The 17,420-nt window shown below is 36.1% G+C and overlaps 1 protein-coding gene across 1 annotated transcript; it reads right to left on the bottom strand.

Moving 5' to 3' along the window:
• Positions 1 to 338: 338 nt before the first annotated feature.
• On the bottom strand, positions 339 to 14,425 carry LOC144442181 (eukaryotic translation initiation factor 2A-like). Its single transcript, XM_078131452.1, has 18 exons — positions 14,318 to 14,425; positions 13,081 to 13,150; positions 12,272 to 12,346; positions 11,440 to 11,558; positions 10,952 to 11,051; positions 9,933 to 10,015; positions 8,827 to 8,927; positions 7,823 to 7,940; positions 7,123 to 7,239; positions 6,724 to 6,792; positions 6,235 to 6,336; positions 5,644 to 5,684; positions 5,052 to 5,185; positions 4,275 to 4,491; positions 3,703 to 3,733; positions 3,263 to 3,342; positions 2,598 to 2,750; positions 339 to 1,800 (listed from the first exon to the last, which is right to left on the bottom strand). The coding sequence occupies exons 1-18, from the start codon at positions 14,343 to 14,345 to the stop codon at positions 1,675 to 1,677; spliced, it is 1,764 nt and encodes a 587-aa protein (XP_077987578.1). The 5' UTR covers positions 14,346 to 14,425; the 3' UTR covers positions 339 to 1,674.
• Positions 14,426 to 17,420: the final 2,995 nt, after the last annotated feature.

The following is a 17,420-nucleotide window of genomic DNA, read 5'->3' as shown; positions in this document are numbered from 1 at the left end:
AATGTGGACCACATTTTAGACCAAGCAAAAGCGAACATAATGCAAAGTGGACCCCGTTTTAGACTTTTCAGCTCAAAAATAACACAAACACACCCCATTTTACACCAAAGGGCTAGAAAACACACACCAAAGGGTGGTATATACTAGTATTTACGTATACTCACATATATAAGGGCAGTAGCCCCCACCCCCACCAGGGAAACACTATGCCAACATAATTTCTACTGTAATACTCAAAATAACACACAATTAAAACAGGTAAATATGTCTATCTATTGTTTAATGATGAAAAGGTTATTTCAAATGTAATAAAGACAAAATAAACCAAAAAGTAACCACATAAGCAACATAATCTCACACAATTCATCTTCGAATCGGAAAGTCGACAATTATCCAAATATAGGATACATAGGTATGTAAACCACAGGGAACTGGAGTCATATATGCAAAGAATTACATGTTTTTTGACTACTTTTATGTTCAATAAAGTTGAATTATAAATGGTGGGGGTAATCATAGACCCTCCACCAACACTGGTGGAGGGTCTATGGTGTAATTTATTCCTGGATCACAATGTTTACATTTAACTGTTATCAGTTTAATACTTCACACACACAAGGTGTTCATTGCTCAGCCACACTTTGATCCCCTGCTCAGAACACTAAAACCAGACCAGATCAGACCACTAATTTATTGGTCTGAGTTTAAGGTAAGGACATTATGGTAAGGATGAGTTTAGAAGGTGCACACACCCTCTACCCACTAGCCTCTTTACGGCGCCCTTGAGATATATCATTAGCTGGTCGTACTTCTCAGCCCTCGTATCAACAGCTTGTCGTGATTACATTGAAAAAGCTGATAATGGCAGATTGAAAATTTCATCCAATAGCCTGGTTGACCACAGTGTGCAGTCCTTTTTACCATGACAACTAATTTGACCTGTCATTATTGAAATGAACCAGTATGTAACTATACACGCAGTATGCGACGTGAGGCAAACCTTGAAGTGAACATACAATAATTTACATGTTATTTACACATGGTTATGTAAATTTAAATCTACGGGGTGCTGGATAACGTCTTTTGGGGGATGTGGCTATATCAACCATTTGACAACGTAGTCAAGACAAGCTGTCGATGTGAGGGCTAGGGATGTACAACCAGCTAACGATGCAACTCAACAGCACTATTCACCCACTGGAGATTCTTACCATAAGCTAGATGGTGAATGCTTACACGAGGGATCAAAGAGTGTCCTAACAATTAATACCTTATGTGTACACTAGTGAATTAGCTGATAACAACAAAAGATACACTTTGAGAATAAATTACACTCAACATTTATAATTCAACTTTATTGAACATTAAAGTAGTCAAAAACATATGTAAATCTTTGCATATATGATTGAATTCCTGTGATAGTTTTCTCAATAAAATATTTCTTGATTTTACGGTCTTCAACTCGTTCCCAAAGATAACGTTTACACATTTCTAAGCCTGATACACTGTGAAATTTAGCCACTACTTATTTTCATTTTGTTTTCCAGCAAAATAGGCGAAAATAAGTCTTTATAATTAGTGAAAATCTCCAGGTTTTAGAGTATTTAGAGTTTATTTTACAGTATGTAACTCTACTTATAGAAATCTACTGAAACTTTATTGTGATCACTTTCGCTAGAGTTCTAACTCTCCAAGTTCTTTTAGTATGCTGTCTTCCATTGCAAGTTTATCAAGTTGATTTTTTTCAAGCTGTTTACCCGACGCCTGCTGCTCCTTCAGTTTATCGATCTGTTTCAATTTCTGAAAAAAAAAATTCAAAATCATGAGAGCTCAATTTCTGATGACTCCAAGATTATTGCTGCACTAGCTGAAACTGGGCCATTTTTTTCATCAAAACAAATAAAGATATATTCACCGAAAATTGGTCAGTTACTTATAAAAAGGCATTGTATATGTTAATTAGTTGTCAATATTATCGGTATGTAGTGTAGTAGTCTGTAAGGTACGCCGTGACGGGGCGCCCTCAACCATCGGCCAACCCCTAAGAGGAGGCCGGTGAGGGCGAAACGTCACGACGTATCTTACAGTCTAGTAGTGTAGTGGCAAACTTAAATCTAGATAGAATAGGTGGAGGTGGAGGTATTAGGTAGATCTTTTTTTTGAATTTTTTTTTCATGTTTTGAGTGTCTAGTTCAGGTAGTTATCATGTTTTATGTTGTTTTCCATATGGTCTCTGTGTTATTGGTTTCTTCTCATCAGATGTACAGCCATTACAGATTGGAAGAACAGTTTTATATTGTCTTTTTAAGTTGATGTCAGTTTCCGCATCAACTATTTCTCGCAAGATATCACAATTTTCATGATTTTATCATTTTTTCTCAAGTACGTACAAAAAATTTAGGGTCAGCAGTGAAAAACTAGGTGGGGTCCGGTAACCGGACCAAAACAATTTTTTTTAAGCCTTATCACGTACTTGTGTAATCTACCACATCCAAAAACAATAATTTTAGTTTGTGTCTGTTAGTTTGATGATGGCTTGATTTCCATAGTAAGACTTTTTTTACTTTTTCTACAAAATGATGTCATAATTTTCGTACCTTTCTTAAACCTTTGATTTTTTTGTCTTTCTCTGGGTCAGCATCACCTCCTGCTGAAAATGGTGCATTCTGGACATGAGGAGATGGCTGCGAGGGCGCCATCACATATGCAGCCATTGCAATTGCATCTCGTTTTTCTTGTGACATTCCATCCTGAGAAAGAACAGAAGAAAGGAATGTGTTTAGTCGTTCTCAAATATATTGGTCATGTCTGTAATCTTTTGGGGCTTTGTAGTCTGGCTGTCTACATGTCATTTTTTGTGATTCCTCCCTCCCTCCCTCCCTCCCTCCCTCTCTCTCTCTCTCAACCTCTCTTGACAGAGGGTCTATTTCTCTCGACCTAAAAAATAATTCTGCAATTGACAATCATATCAAGAATAAGACATTGATTTACAATATAATGTGGGTCATTTTCTTTCGAATGATACTTTATGCAAATTTGCTTACATGACATAAAATATTATCACCATATCACATGACAACATATGAGACTTAAAGGAAAGTAAACCAATCACAGTGCAGCTTTCTAACCATAACCAAGGTCACATAACATCAAACCAAGGAAAGGTCAAATTGACCAATCATAATGCAGCTCCCTTACCATGTGATAAGGTCACATGACAGAAATCTGATGATCATGACCAATCACAATGATGATCTCTTACCGTTTGATCACCTTCCAGCTTAGCTTTGGCTTTAGCTTCTCTTTTCTTTTTGTTCTTCATTGCAGATTTGGATAATTGCTCTAAAAAATGAAAAAAAAGAGGAATACTATAAATAACTAAATACATGTTAAAGGTCTAGAAAAATTTCTAGAAAAGCTTCCAGAAAATCAGTCTCTTAATACCAAATGTGTGTTTGTTAAGGGTGGTTAAAGGTGTTAAAAGCTACCTGAATTCCCCAGTCATTTTACCAGGGTTCCCTACCAGTGTGTTTGCTAAGGGTGGTAAGGCAGTAAAATGTACCAGAGTTTCCAAGACATTTTACCAGAAACAAAATTGTAGTAGATTGATTGTATAGGAATCTATGCCCAATATTACTATGATTTCCCACTTTCTGTTACCAATATTAGCAAAGACACAGCACATTTAATAATAAAACTAACCTGGCTTGTTCTGTTCTTCTTTTTCTGCTTTCTACAAAATAACATTACAAAATATATCTTAGTTAGATTTTCAAAAGTCTTTATTGTTGAATGTATAAAATACAATAAACGCCTTCCATGCTTCTTCACATGATAAACTCTATAACACAATATTTATTTGAAATAATGTTTTATCTCTGAGTTCTGAGACTAGCTGTGATTAGTCACTTCAATTTGAGTAATTAGACATTATTCTCACCAGTGTTCTTAATTCAGCCAAGGAAAATGCAAGTGAACTAAGGGGCCTTGTCAATACAAGTCAAAGATGAGAAGCAGTCTTATCATTCAATGTTATGTTACAAATACATTGGACGAATAATTGGCAAGGCAGCTACTAAGTGTGTGCACCCTGGTATTTATTGCTATATTACATGTATCTCTAAGTTTTAATGTAACTAAAACAAATATCTGTTCATGAACATGGCAACAAAATTGGATGCCAATTCTAGCAATCAATCATCATTTATATACATTTGTGTTTGTTTTTATCTTAAAAGAACTATTCTTAAAATTCACATTTACAACTAACTCACAAAGACATCTTTTTTGGGTGGCTGCCCTCTCATAGCTGGTGGCCTATATGCTGCTGGCTTAGCATGGGCTTCTGATTGGCTGGCTGTCTGGTGGACTATTGCTTTTTCTGGAAGTGCTCCCTCTGGAAAACATTGCCAGGTGGCTTCCCATAATTCTGCATTCTTGTCAACATCCATTTCGTACATAAGCTGGCCAGTGTAGTGCCAGACTTTGTAACTGGTAGGAAAAACAAGAAACAGTAATAGCATATAAGTTTTTTTACTTTTATGTAGATGGTAAAATAGTTAATGTTTGGAAACAACTTTGCTGGTCTACCATACTAATGTGTGCCCACACTCAAAACACTCTTATTTTTCTATCATCAAATTTGGAAAGCTCTATTGTTTGAAATGTTTTCATTTGAAATTAAGCATATCGCACTTCTCCCAGCTTTTTGTATGTGACTGGGTTGACAGAAGAAGCCTGGCTCTTAAAACTATACCTCGCGATTGGCAATTATTATTTCAGGTGGGACTGGGTGTTTCCAGTGAGGATAAGCTGAGATAAAAAGGTGCTTTTTAATTAATAAATATTTATAAATTGTGCACACAAGTGACAAGATAGTCTTGCTGAGAGCTTGCATCTACAGGTTTGTAGGCGCAGGTAGACAAAACATATCAGAGCAGACCAGTTCAAACTGGTTTAGACTGGTTCAGATCGGTTCAAACTGGTTCAAACTGATTCAGACCAGTTCAAACCAGTTCAGACTTTTTCAAACTGGTTCAGACTAGACTCACCCATTACCAACTCTTAATCTTGGTGCACAGGTTGCAGTCAGAAAGTGAGCTCCATCAGGACACCATTCAAAGAGGGTTGAATCACTAGCTGTCATTTTACTAATTAGTTTCTTTTGTTTACAATCCCAAAATTCCTGAAAAAAATTTAAAAATTTAAAAATAATGTCTGAAAATTATTTTGTTTGAATTGCAAGTGTAGTTTAATGTATCTGCAAATACTTTCTGTAATTTCATGCTTGTTTCTCATGAACAAACTGACCATATATTTTATTCAATCGGGTGAAATTAAAAAAAAATTGACGCCATCTATGGCAGGATTACAAAAAAATCAAAACGTCACTGATTGTAAGATGGAGACCCCATTAACGATGGTCGGTGGGTGAAGTATAGATATAGCTTTCTTCAGGATACTAGTATAAGGTACTTTCATAAGTTTGGATTCTGGCGAGTCATTTCCTATTTGGCTGACTATTTATCAGAAGGATATAAGCTCATGAATATTCAGTGTGCATGTAATGAATATTCATGTTTGCTGAGACCCATGATGCAGTGGTGCATCACAGAAAGATTTCAGTGTATTGATAATACTTACCATGTTACCCCTCAGGTTTCCAAAACCAGCCAAACAGATAAGTAAACATTGTTAAGGAACACATACATCAACATGAAATTTTACATTCTTTCAACTTCAGCTAAAAATTGTTTACAATAATTGGTACGCTTGATAAGTTGAAATACTGGTGGCAGTAATACATTAAATTTCGTGGCCATTTTTTATGATACATTTTTTTAAAATAGGAAGCCAACCATTGATTTTCTTATAATCTTTACATTCAACAAGACAAAATTATTCATTGGGAATAGGTTTAAGAAAGCTGACACAGACATACACATATGTATGTATGCATGCAGACACACATTGCACTTGCTCACACATACATACATACATACATACATACATACATACATACATACATACATACATACATACATGCATACATACATACATTTATACATACCGGTACATACATACATACATACATACATACATACATACATACATACATACATACAGGCACACACACACACACACACACACACACACACACACACACACACACACACACACACACACACTGTTACAGTAGTAAAGACAATTATCAGTACTGATATAAAAGGATATTATTGCCGTGTGGGTTGTAGAAGACTGTATTCCTGGCTCCTGCACCAAAGTCAAAGATAGGTTCACACTTCAAATTATAGAGTGAAGCTTTAGCTGGCATAACTGTGATGATGTTAAGGGTCACACACATTATAGCCAGGGTTCATACACTTAAACTCACACATTGATTATTCATGAGTCCTGAGTGCCTACACTAAAAGGGTAAGGCAGACCTCATGAATATTCAGTGTGCAACTTGAATACATTATTTCTGCTGACTCCCATGATGCAATAGCCCATAACAAAGATACACTATAAAGGCACACACCAAATTACTGTTTTTCTGAAATCGCAAGTAATTTTGTAGGTGATGTAAAATAATGAAATGACTCTTCAACTCATAATTTATGAAAATGAATTCATTTCCTGGAGTAACGTTCCCCTTTAAATTAGCAAGATACTGAGGGACAAGACCATTTGGTGATTTTTAATTATGCCACAAAAGGATACATCCATAAACTACACAAAATTCTGTTGAATTTGGACTCCAGTCAATACTGTAGATGGGGCCTGACTTAGCTGGAAAAAAATAGGATACAAGTATGGTGAAACACATGGAACTCAAGTGTGATGTTTTGGTGACTCACATTCATGCAGTCACAAGTCCTACCACAGGGGGCAGGAGGCATATGCGTGAAGATTGTCTATTTTTTCTTGAATAATTCTATGCTCAATAAAGATGTTATTCACAATGCTTACTTTTAGCTGGATATCGAAATCTGCATTTGAGTCAGTGGCCTTGAAACACAATAAATTTTATTAAAACTATGTCAAAAACTAATGTGAAACAGTGAACATTTGTTTTACCCAGATAAGGGCAGTGGAATGTGAGGTAATCGAAATACTTACAGACGGGAACAACACTTGTTTCTCCTGAAGCACTAATATAATGTAGAGTCTGTTCACCGTAGTAGGAAGCACCTGTTTTATCAACGTCAGTTGTTGTTATCACCAACAAATCAGTTCCTACGTATATGAAAAGTATAATAATCACGTTAGTTTTTAAAAAGTGCTTCCCACGCAACGCCTAAAGCACTTTACAATTATTACCCCTGGCACAGATCTATAGTGGCACAGCAGCCTTTTATACTTCTCAACTCCCATTGCAAACAATCCATTGCAGCCTCTATTAGCACATATATGATTAAAGCATTCACATTTCAACCTATCCTACCAGGTCCCCAATTATACAGCCAGGTTGACTGAGGCACAATCATGGTTAAAATATTACCATAGGACTTCAGAAAAAAATGGCTGTGGTGAAGCATGAACCTTTCATTCATCCCTGCATACATTGCATATATACGCAGGTAACTAGTAATTGCACATAGCGCACTCAGTGACCGACCACCCAAAATACCATAAAGGATTGTGGGAATATATACACATTTCCATGGTTATTCAATACAGTAAATCCAAGATGGCGATTACTAGTTACTTACGGTCTCGCACGAACTGAGAACTTAGAAGTCACGTGACAACGCAGGGACAAGCAAAGCTCGAACCTGTAACCTGCGAAGCCAATGCTTCATTTCCATTGTTTACTGACCTTTTTTGTTCCAAAGCATGGTCACCTGGTCTGCCTTGAAGAAACTCTTATTAGCTACAGTGGAACCAGGACCTTCTAAGTTGGGGTACTTGTACACACGTACAAATGATGGAGCACCCTACAAGAAAAGAGTCAAGAGAATATATTCAAATCCCACTGAATTTACATTTTGAAGTTTTGTTGCATAATACATAACTGGAGAAATTCACTCTAACAATAGGAGAGAAAGACATTTTATAGCCTAACTGTTGTATATTTTACCCATACAATGAAGGTGCCATTTACGGTCATGACTGATAAGAGTGCCACCTAGTGGTGAGCTGTAGCTAGTAAACAGTCATTTCGACATGAATCATCGACCAAGACTAACAACAGCGCCACCTAGTGGTCAGATTTACATGTATCGAGTAAACTATTATTTTGTAGAGGGTCAGCAACCTAGTCTCAGTTACCCAGACTCTCTTGACTTCTGCTGCCCCCAGCAAAGGCATTACAACATCTGCTATTTGAACAAGATGGCTGTACGGTTAGATTGACCCACAACATGGCTTCTGTAATATAATTACACAGTTGGCAACACTTGCTTGGTTAGTTCTCTAACAAAGTCAATTTTCAAAAACTTTATACCATGATTTCTATGAAATATATACAGAACTAATGAAAATGACAATCAAATCAACAGCTGTTACAGATCCCAACAGTGGGAATGTTCCTCCTCACAACAATCACTTATGCAATACCCCAGACTCTGTGGGGCGTTGGAAGAGCGCCCCCCAGTGGCAGAGTTTGGGTAGCTGAGACGAGATAAACAATCATGATGACTGACTGAAAGCATAATAATTCCAACCTTTACCTGGACAGCTCACATGTAATATTTTTACTAAGCATTCTCTTAAACTATCATCTCATTACAATATAAATACATATGAACGGACACACACCTGTCCAGTCCTTGCAGGTCAAAACCAGTTTCTGTGAACAGTACTGTATTGTCCCTGCCTTACCTTAGATCCTGGTACATAGGTGGCAACTTTACATGGCAATGCACCAGGTGACAAACTGAAATCAACAACTTTCTGAATGTGGAGCTTCCTGGCTATGGTATCTACAGTAATATAAAGACAAGAACGACTGATATTAATACTCCTTCAGTAGTCAAATGAACAAACAACCAATATTTCCAGATAGAGACAGGCTTGGACCAAGGTAGACATAGGCAGAGAAATAGACACAAATAAACAGACAGATGGACACTGAGACAGACAGACAGACAGACAGTCAGACAGACAGACAGACAGACAGACAGATATAGACTGAGACAGATGATAGAGACAGACAGAAACAGACAGACAGAGACAGGTGAAAGACAGACAGACAGACAGACAGGCAGACAGGCAGGCAGGCAGGCAAGCAGGCACAGACAGACAGATGGATGGATGGATGGACGGACAGACAGAAGGAGGGACAGACAGAAAGACAGGTGACAGGCAGATAGGTTACAGACAGACACAGACAGAGACAGAACCAGCCAGACAGATAGACAGATATCCTGAGAAAAACAATTCATGCAAACTATGAGCACCTTGACTTTCACATACTAGTAATTGTCTTTCCAAAATTGGCCATGGTGGCGCTCTACTTCTTGTCTGTGTATACCTTGGGGGTATACATGGTATAGGTTACTCAGTTAATCATAGATCACTGCTGCTTTCCTTGATGTCTGAACAATACAAAAAACATCCCTGATTTACACTTCTACAGATTACCAATACAAAGCTCTTAAGAAACGGCGCTCTGAGGTGATGATACCCTAAATTCGAATGAGGGTGCTGTATTCTCATTTTCCTGTTTGCAGTCTGGAATGGCCTATCGCTTGTATGAAAACTAGCAATGGTCAAGATCAAACACACAAGATCTTTTCCAATTCAAAACAAATTTGCAATGCAACTACATATTACAAGTTCATAATCTCTTGAGTATATCCATGAATCTTAGTTATCAGATTTATATTGCCATTGAGAGAATCATAAAAAAATTCATTGAAGTATAAAATCATCTCAATTCTGTAAATCCCACGAATTGATGTCTTCCGATGTACTACTAAACTTACCAAATTTATTGTTCTCATAAAATTGGATTTCATTGTTGACATTTCTAGCACATATACTTTCATCTGCTGACCACTGTGGACACCTGGTAATGGAACACATGTCAACAAACTATTGTGATATACATATTTATAGACATGCATATATGCAAAATCAAATTGACACATACGCCCATATATGGAAACAGAATTACCATATGTCCAAATTATTCAAAAAAAAGTATGCACATCCAAAATTTTACATGCAAAATATTTCAAAGTATATGCCTATAAAGTACAAAAGGGAAACAAATATGAACATCTGCCCTTATTTGGTAAAAGTTGAACATCTAACCTTATTTGGTAAAAGTTGAATATCTGCCTTTATTTGGTAAAAGGTACACACACAAAGATGCATATGCAAAATATATCAAACTAATATGTCCATATATGGAAAATAACTAACTATACAAGATCATAGTTTTATTGCATTTCCAGGCCTCCGGCCCATTTGCAAGGAGGTTACAAAAAATTCAAAGTCAGATCATGACTTTCAGTTACAGAGTGCGTGAAATCAAGGGATCTACATTACAGTGAAATCAAAGCACAGTTACATACAAACATATGTATGTAACTAACTATACACTCTTATTTGGAAAAGTGTCTGCAAATATGCAATCATGGTCTAAATCATTTAAACTCTATGCCTATATAAGGTAAACAAATTGCCATGCGCCCCTATTTGGAAATAGGTATGTGAATACAAAGTTGTACATACACAGTCATTTAAAGTTAAACTACACGCCTATATATGGAAACAAAGTCGAACTAAACGCCTATATAGAAAACAAAAATGAACATCTGGTCTTGATTATTGCCATGGTGATCAGAACTCAAGGACCAATGTTCAATTTTTCTAGTTTTTTTAATTTGTAGTGACAATTTGTTCTATTTTAACTAATTTGTATCAGATGAGAAAAGCTGAAAAGGTTAACTTGGTATTCCACAACTATATATTCATATCTTTGTATATCATAACTTACCAATTGTCTTGTTTTCTCTGTACAAATCCTTTCAGATCTTCACCTGTTTTTACATCCCATAAATGCAAATTTGGCTGTCCACCTGGCACTTCTCTGTTCACTGTAATGATATCAATCAATTAATTGGTCAATCAATTTATCATCCAATTCATCGATCAATCAATCAATCAATCAATCAATCAATCAATCATTCTTTGTTGTCAATATCTAAGACCAACCCCAATGAACCAACCAACCAACCAACCAACCAATCAATCAATCAATAATCAATCAATCAATCACTAACTCACTCACTCAATCAATCAATCAATCCTTTTGCATGTTATTGAGTTACAAACAAGTACTTGGTCTATGTTGATTTTTCAAGTAGGAAGCCATGATAAAATTGTTTTATAAATGAAAAAATCTAAAAATGAATATCCAATCCTCTTCCATATGGCCACTAGTTTTGAAAAATGGCAGCACCTTTGAAAAGGAAGCCTACTTACCTACATACATTTCCCACGTAGCTAGGATGTTACCTTGTGGTGAAAACTGTAGAAAGTGAGTTTTTGGTCTGTCTAGTTTCTGAACCAAACCACATGTCTTTGTTTCTATAATATTTACACTGCAAGAACACAATAAAGACTTATTACTTGACCTTTCACCTTTATATGTCCTTTGACCTTACACACAAATTGGGGCATTTACAGAATATCATTTCTAATAGCTGTGATATTTATATCAAATATAAAATTTCAATGTTCAAACTGAAAATCAAGGATATATTTAGTCTTGCTGCTAGACCCCTCAGGCTTTTCTGCTCACTGTCAAGGTGACCAAAGGTCACTAGTGAGGGTGACAGCCTCAGGCATTTGCCCTCAATTGTGTGCCACCTTCAAAAACAGATTGTCGAGAAGAAAGCCTGAGGTCTAGCAGCTAGACTAGAATATATTTTCTGATCTACATCTTGACAAGTAATATGACAGAACATCATGACAAGTGACTGCAGTGCAAGTGTGGCATACTTGGGGTATTTGCACGAGCGCTGGCAGTATTCTCTGCAGCAGTTCTATCACGAGTGTAGTGGTAAGAACACAGGAGACAGATAGCATGTAAGAAAGTGAGTTTGATCTATTACACACTCACTGTCACCTGTGGTAAGAATGTATAACAGTGGGATGACTGTACAATAGATACACATTTGTATTAAAGCTAGGGAGTCAGGGTTAGGGTAAGGTTAAAGATAGGAATAAGGTTAGACTCTCTAGCATAACCCTGATTTGTATCACCTTCAATGGATGGATGCTGTTTTAAATATGTTCCGTGAAATTATCTTACCAAAAACCATTACACCATGCGAACAGCTTGCCATCTGTACTAAAGGCCTGTACTTTACAGTTCTTACTGGTATCACTGTAAAAAAAAGAACAACAAAATTACAAAGACTGTCAAATATCGATGTTACTTAAAATGTATCACAAAAAGTGTATTTATTAAAAAACTTGGAAAATAAAATATTTTGTGATAATTCATTTGGTAAAGACAAACCAGTCTCTATAAGAATCAAGAATTAAACAAGAGTATGTCGGTAATTACACTCTTTTGGACAAAAGAAATAATTCAAACAAATTTTTTATTTGGAATTCAAGTGGTTACAAAGTAATTTATAGTACACCATTTTCTTGCCATCAGAAAAACAAAAGATTGCCTAGGTTGGCCACTAGGGGTGCTGTTTGGAAGTATATGAATAGTTGCGTACTCCTTTGAAAAAAAAAAAATTATTTGCAAGTATTTCAGAGTAAAAGTTGGTGGTATTCTTAAACAGTCAGAAAATTCTTGTAACTTTGTTTTCAATCACAAAATTTCAGGAACTCAAGGATTATTTTAGCAACATTTGATTTGACTGTTGCATGTACTGCCATGTGATATACGATGGCCCTAATTTTGCCTGGGGGTGCTAATGCACTCTCCTGTTACTTTTCTTTCAAAAATGGCTTCAAGGTGGGAAACTGGAAACTGGAATAATTGATAGTGAATATGATGATTTCTTGTGTAAGTATCAAAATTACTGTATATATGTCATCATATATATGGACAGCAACTTTTTATGATAGATCGCTTTACAAGAATTGATTGCCTATACTTACCTAGGAAAGCTGTCATATTGTTTCAGCCTAGGGGGTCCTTCAACCAATGAAACTCCATCAGATCCCCTAACTGTGAAGGCAAAAAGAGAAAAATTAGAAATTAGAAAACCTAGGCCATGGAAACTGCAGTGCTCTTGTTAGCTTAGAACCTTCCCTGAGTTGAACTTGACACGTCCTATCAACATACACTTATGACTTTGTCTTTGGATTCAGATTTTAACTAAAAATCAGATTTCTGTGCTAGGATATATGACATTGACTAGACATGATGTGTGAAGATAAACATACATGTAGTGTAAATCATAACGTGGATCGTATTGGAACTAGACGAGCTATGTAATTATCTACATATATATGAGTTTCTTGTTAGATTTAATATCTAAGGTTGTGAATTCGTCAAATTTTACTCAATACCAAAATAAACAGTGTTAAAAATAATTGAGAACGGAATCCAAGTATTTTACCGTCCCATTGTGTTATTAATATACATAGATTCACGGCTATCTGAGTTCGTTTGGGAATATATCATGCACAAGAAAACATTACCCCAACCCTAGCTCTGGGTTTATATGCTGCTGGGTTTCGACACAGTGGGAGAAGACGTGTCAAAACCCTGCAGTGTATAAATCCAGAGCTACCATGGCCCCAACACACATCCATCACTCGATATCTGCTTAAATACATCATGGCAGTATCACTAGATGGGTGATACGTCCATTTATACATGAACTAAGTTATGCAGTATTGACAGTGGTAAGTAGTGAGACAACAGTTGGCTTAAAACATAGACCCCACACGTGTAGGGTCTATGTTTAAAGTTAAACATATGTTATTATTTCAAGGTTTTTACATTTGCATATAACGGTTATAACTAATGAAAATACTGCTTTTGGGCACACAATATTAAAAGTGAATAAACTCAACAATTACATTTTACAACAAACAAGATCAAATTAAAGGCTAGTAGTAAAAGTTATGATTGACAAGGTTGTCGAGTTACTGAAAAGTTGATGGGATCAGGGATGCATGCTCTGTACGTACATGGACTTCGGAAGTTGACTTTCAAAAAGACCATGTGGCACTAGCTAGGTACATACATCATTTGACAGAAAGTACACAGTGAGCCATATTTTAAGCTTCAGCTTTGCTTATTTTACATTCTATTATAATAATTCTATAGACAGCCTATATGTGCTATTTGCAACGCGTTTTTTGATAGTTTATGAGATATACTCACCCGCAAGGAGGGGGCAGGGCGCAGCCATTTTGTTAGACTTATGTATATGAGGTCAAAGGTCAACGAGATAAACACCAAATTTTGGATTCAAATCAAGCCTAAAATCCTACCAAAGAGAGTGATTATACTTATTTTTTTTAAATCTTATATTGTTTTTTGATAACCAAATGTTCATAAAATCGAGCTGAGATTAGTTTGTTCAGAAACAGTTCTCTTCTCGCAAGACGCGACATTTGTCAATATTAACAAAATGGCGGCACAAGAGAGACGAGAGTTGTCATCGCCACTGACAGAAGAAAATGGGGCGTCTTTGCAACTTTCAGATTGTCTGTGCCCGATCTGTATGTCGATTCTCATTGAACCTGTTACTATGCCATGCTCTCATGAACTTTGCATGCCATGTTTTCGTCAGAATGTAGAGGAAGCCAACTTTACGTGTCCGTTATGTCGGATCAGAATCAGCAGCTGGGCACGCAAACAATCCCGAGAAAACAGATTGATCAACCAGAACCGATGGAAAATCATCCAAAATGCCTTCCCAGAGAAATGTAGAAGACGTTTAGAAGGACTTGAAGACGAATCTTTTGAAGAAGGTAAAGTAATAAAAACACCAAAAAAGCCCAATCGTGTTATTTTTTTACTGCACAATTTTTGTAATTGTAAATAGGGCAGACGGCATAATTTTCAAAGTAGCGCGCCAACAACTCTAACAATGTTGTTTTTGCATCGCGATCTCACAGACGACACGCCCATTTTGATTCCACGTCGATTTAAAGAGTTTTAGGAATGCAACGTGTGTGTTATGGCAACGGCGACATGATGATGCCAGTGCGATCATATTCTAAAACATACCTGACTACACTAGACAAGAGAGAGGTTTTGGCAACGCTCCAAAATTCGTATTCGCATCATGTGTTTACCATGATGCAATGTCTAGTCTCGACTCAAGGCGTTTTATTTTCTGAGTCATCTGTTTTTCTGTACTCATATTAAACTAACGTTCAGCAACTCAACAGTAAATTCAAAATCTATTCACAGCAATTGATCTTGAAAAAAATAGTCTGTAAATGGTTTAAATTTTAAAGTACAAAAATTTAAAAATTCCATGCATGTTATGTCACAGAGAATGACGTGCATTGTAAATTGATTAGCTAGTCTACTGTATGTTGTGGAAGTAAAATGTTTCAAATTATTATTGCACAAATTAATTTTGATAGAATTGTGGCTGGAGTCACATTAGGGAAAATAAAAAAAATGTTTGTTTTATGATTACATGACTTCAGAAAATAGGGAAGGTAGGTTGGAATTTTATGTTATTTTATATTTGTAAAAATTACTTCAACCCCAAGATGAAATACTCGTCTGTCACAATATTTCCATGAAAGTTTGATGAGATGACATAAATGAAGACAGCAGTAGATGAACATGTTATGCAGACTGTACTGCTATAGTCTAAAAAGACCTGGTTTCTCTCTGGAATACTATTTTTTTTTTTTTTTTTAAAAGATGAGGCAAAGGCATGAAGCTGTACATTGAAATAGAAAATGTTACCATTTTACCTTTTTTGCATGCAAAGAATATTTAGAGTCTGGGCCTAAATTAGGGTCGGTCAGGTTATTGGACACGGTCGTTTGCTACACACAAAATCGCGTGATTGCGCTGTATGATTTTTATGAAAATTTGCCGTTTCAGATAAACATTTGTAGTAATAACAGAACCCCATGCCACTGAGTTCCAGTGTGGGTACTCAGGGGTATTTGCTCTCATGCTTGCAGTATTCTACAGATGCAAAGAACACAGCCAACACTCGTGCAAATATCCTAAGTACACCACACTTGCACGCACTTGTCAGCGGGTTCTGTCATAATATTTCTATTTTGTTCTGATTACAGAAATTCTTGCACATCACATACCTCTTATCAGTCAACCTGGAGAAGTGCGCAAGGAATTCGAAGAACAGTTGAACAGGGTAAGTCTCTTTTCAGATTTGACTATCGCGAATGTCAGATTAATTTTATGCTGGAAGTGAGATAAAGAGAAATTATCAAAACTTCAGTCAAACATTGTGAAGGTTTTCTAAACCTGTTGTATAATTCATTAGATTGAAGGAATATAGGGTCCGCGACAAATGTAGAATTAAGTAAGGCTGCTGTAAGGCCTAAAATAAAATAGGTGTTTGGTTCCAGTTACCTGACCCCACCTAGTTTTTCACTGCTGACCCTAAACTTTTTTTTACGTATTCAAGAAAAAAATGATAAAATTTCAAAAATTGTGAAGTCTCATGTGAAATAGTGGATGCGAAAACTGACGTCAACTTAAAAAGACAATATAAAACTTTTCGTCCAATCTGTAATGGATGTACATTTGATGGGAAGAAACCAATAATAGTATTAATACAGAGACCATATGGAAAACAACAGAAAACATAACTACCTGAACTAGACACTCACATATGAAAAGAATATATATGATAAAATAAAATAAAAAATCTACCTACCCCACATATTCTAAAATTGAGCGTTATCAGAACCACACAATTTTTTTATTAGGCCTAATAAGAAACTGAGTCATTTGTGGTCACTTTTATCATTCCTATACATATTCCTAATGATATGATAATTCTTCATTTTACAATTTTTAGATGAAACAACAGAAAATACAAGAGGAAGAAAAAGAAATGCAGGCTAGTGCAGAACTGATCAAGAAACTTCAAGAAGAAGAGACGAAACAAATAGAGGAAAGGAGAAGGAGACACGAACTACAACGATTGGAGGATGAAGAATTGGCAAGAAAACTGAGTTCTAATATTGCAGAACGGGTAAGGAATTAATTATGTAATTATATGAAGAGTATTCAGCATGTTTGCTGAGATGTGGGAACCCAAGTAACAGACTGGGATAAATTTGGTATACTGGGGTAGTTCCCATACATTTGCAGGACTTGAAATTAAAGTTTTTTCTTTGGTAGTCCTAGTGGGCTACCAATTTCAGAAACAGGTAGCCCAAGGATTGTGACCTGTAGTCCCTGAACTGAAAACAGATTTCCTGTATTGGAAATATGTATGTTATTAAAATACTTCCATGTCCATAAATCTTCCATCCTC

Source organism: Glandiceps talaboti, chromosome 11, assembly GCF_964340395.1.
Source record: "Glandiceps talaboti chromosome 11, keGlaTala1.1, whole genome shotgun sequence".
Lineage (NCBI taxonomy): Eukaryota > Metazoa > Hemichordata > Enteropneusta > Spengelidae > Glandiceps > Glandiceps talaboti.
Note: the sequence above shows the minus strand (reverse complement) of the source record. Positions and strands in the feature narration are given on the sequence as shown.

Bases quoted from the DNA above. Each gene is read 5' to 3' on its own strand.
- LOC144442181 (XM_078131452.1), bottom strand. From the start codon at position 14,345: ATGGCTGCGCCCTGCCCCCTCCTTGCGG. The intron at 5,685-6,234 runs ATATCCTTTTAT...AACAATGTTTAC, and splicing joins CTACAACCCACACGGCAATA to TTATCTGTTTGGCTGGTTTT. The intron at 2,751-3,262 runs GTAAGAGATCAT...GTTCTTTCTCAG, and splicing joins AGCTGGAAGGTGATCAAACG to GATGGAATGTCACAAGAAAA.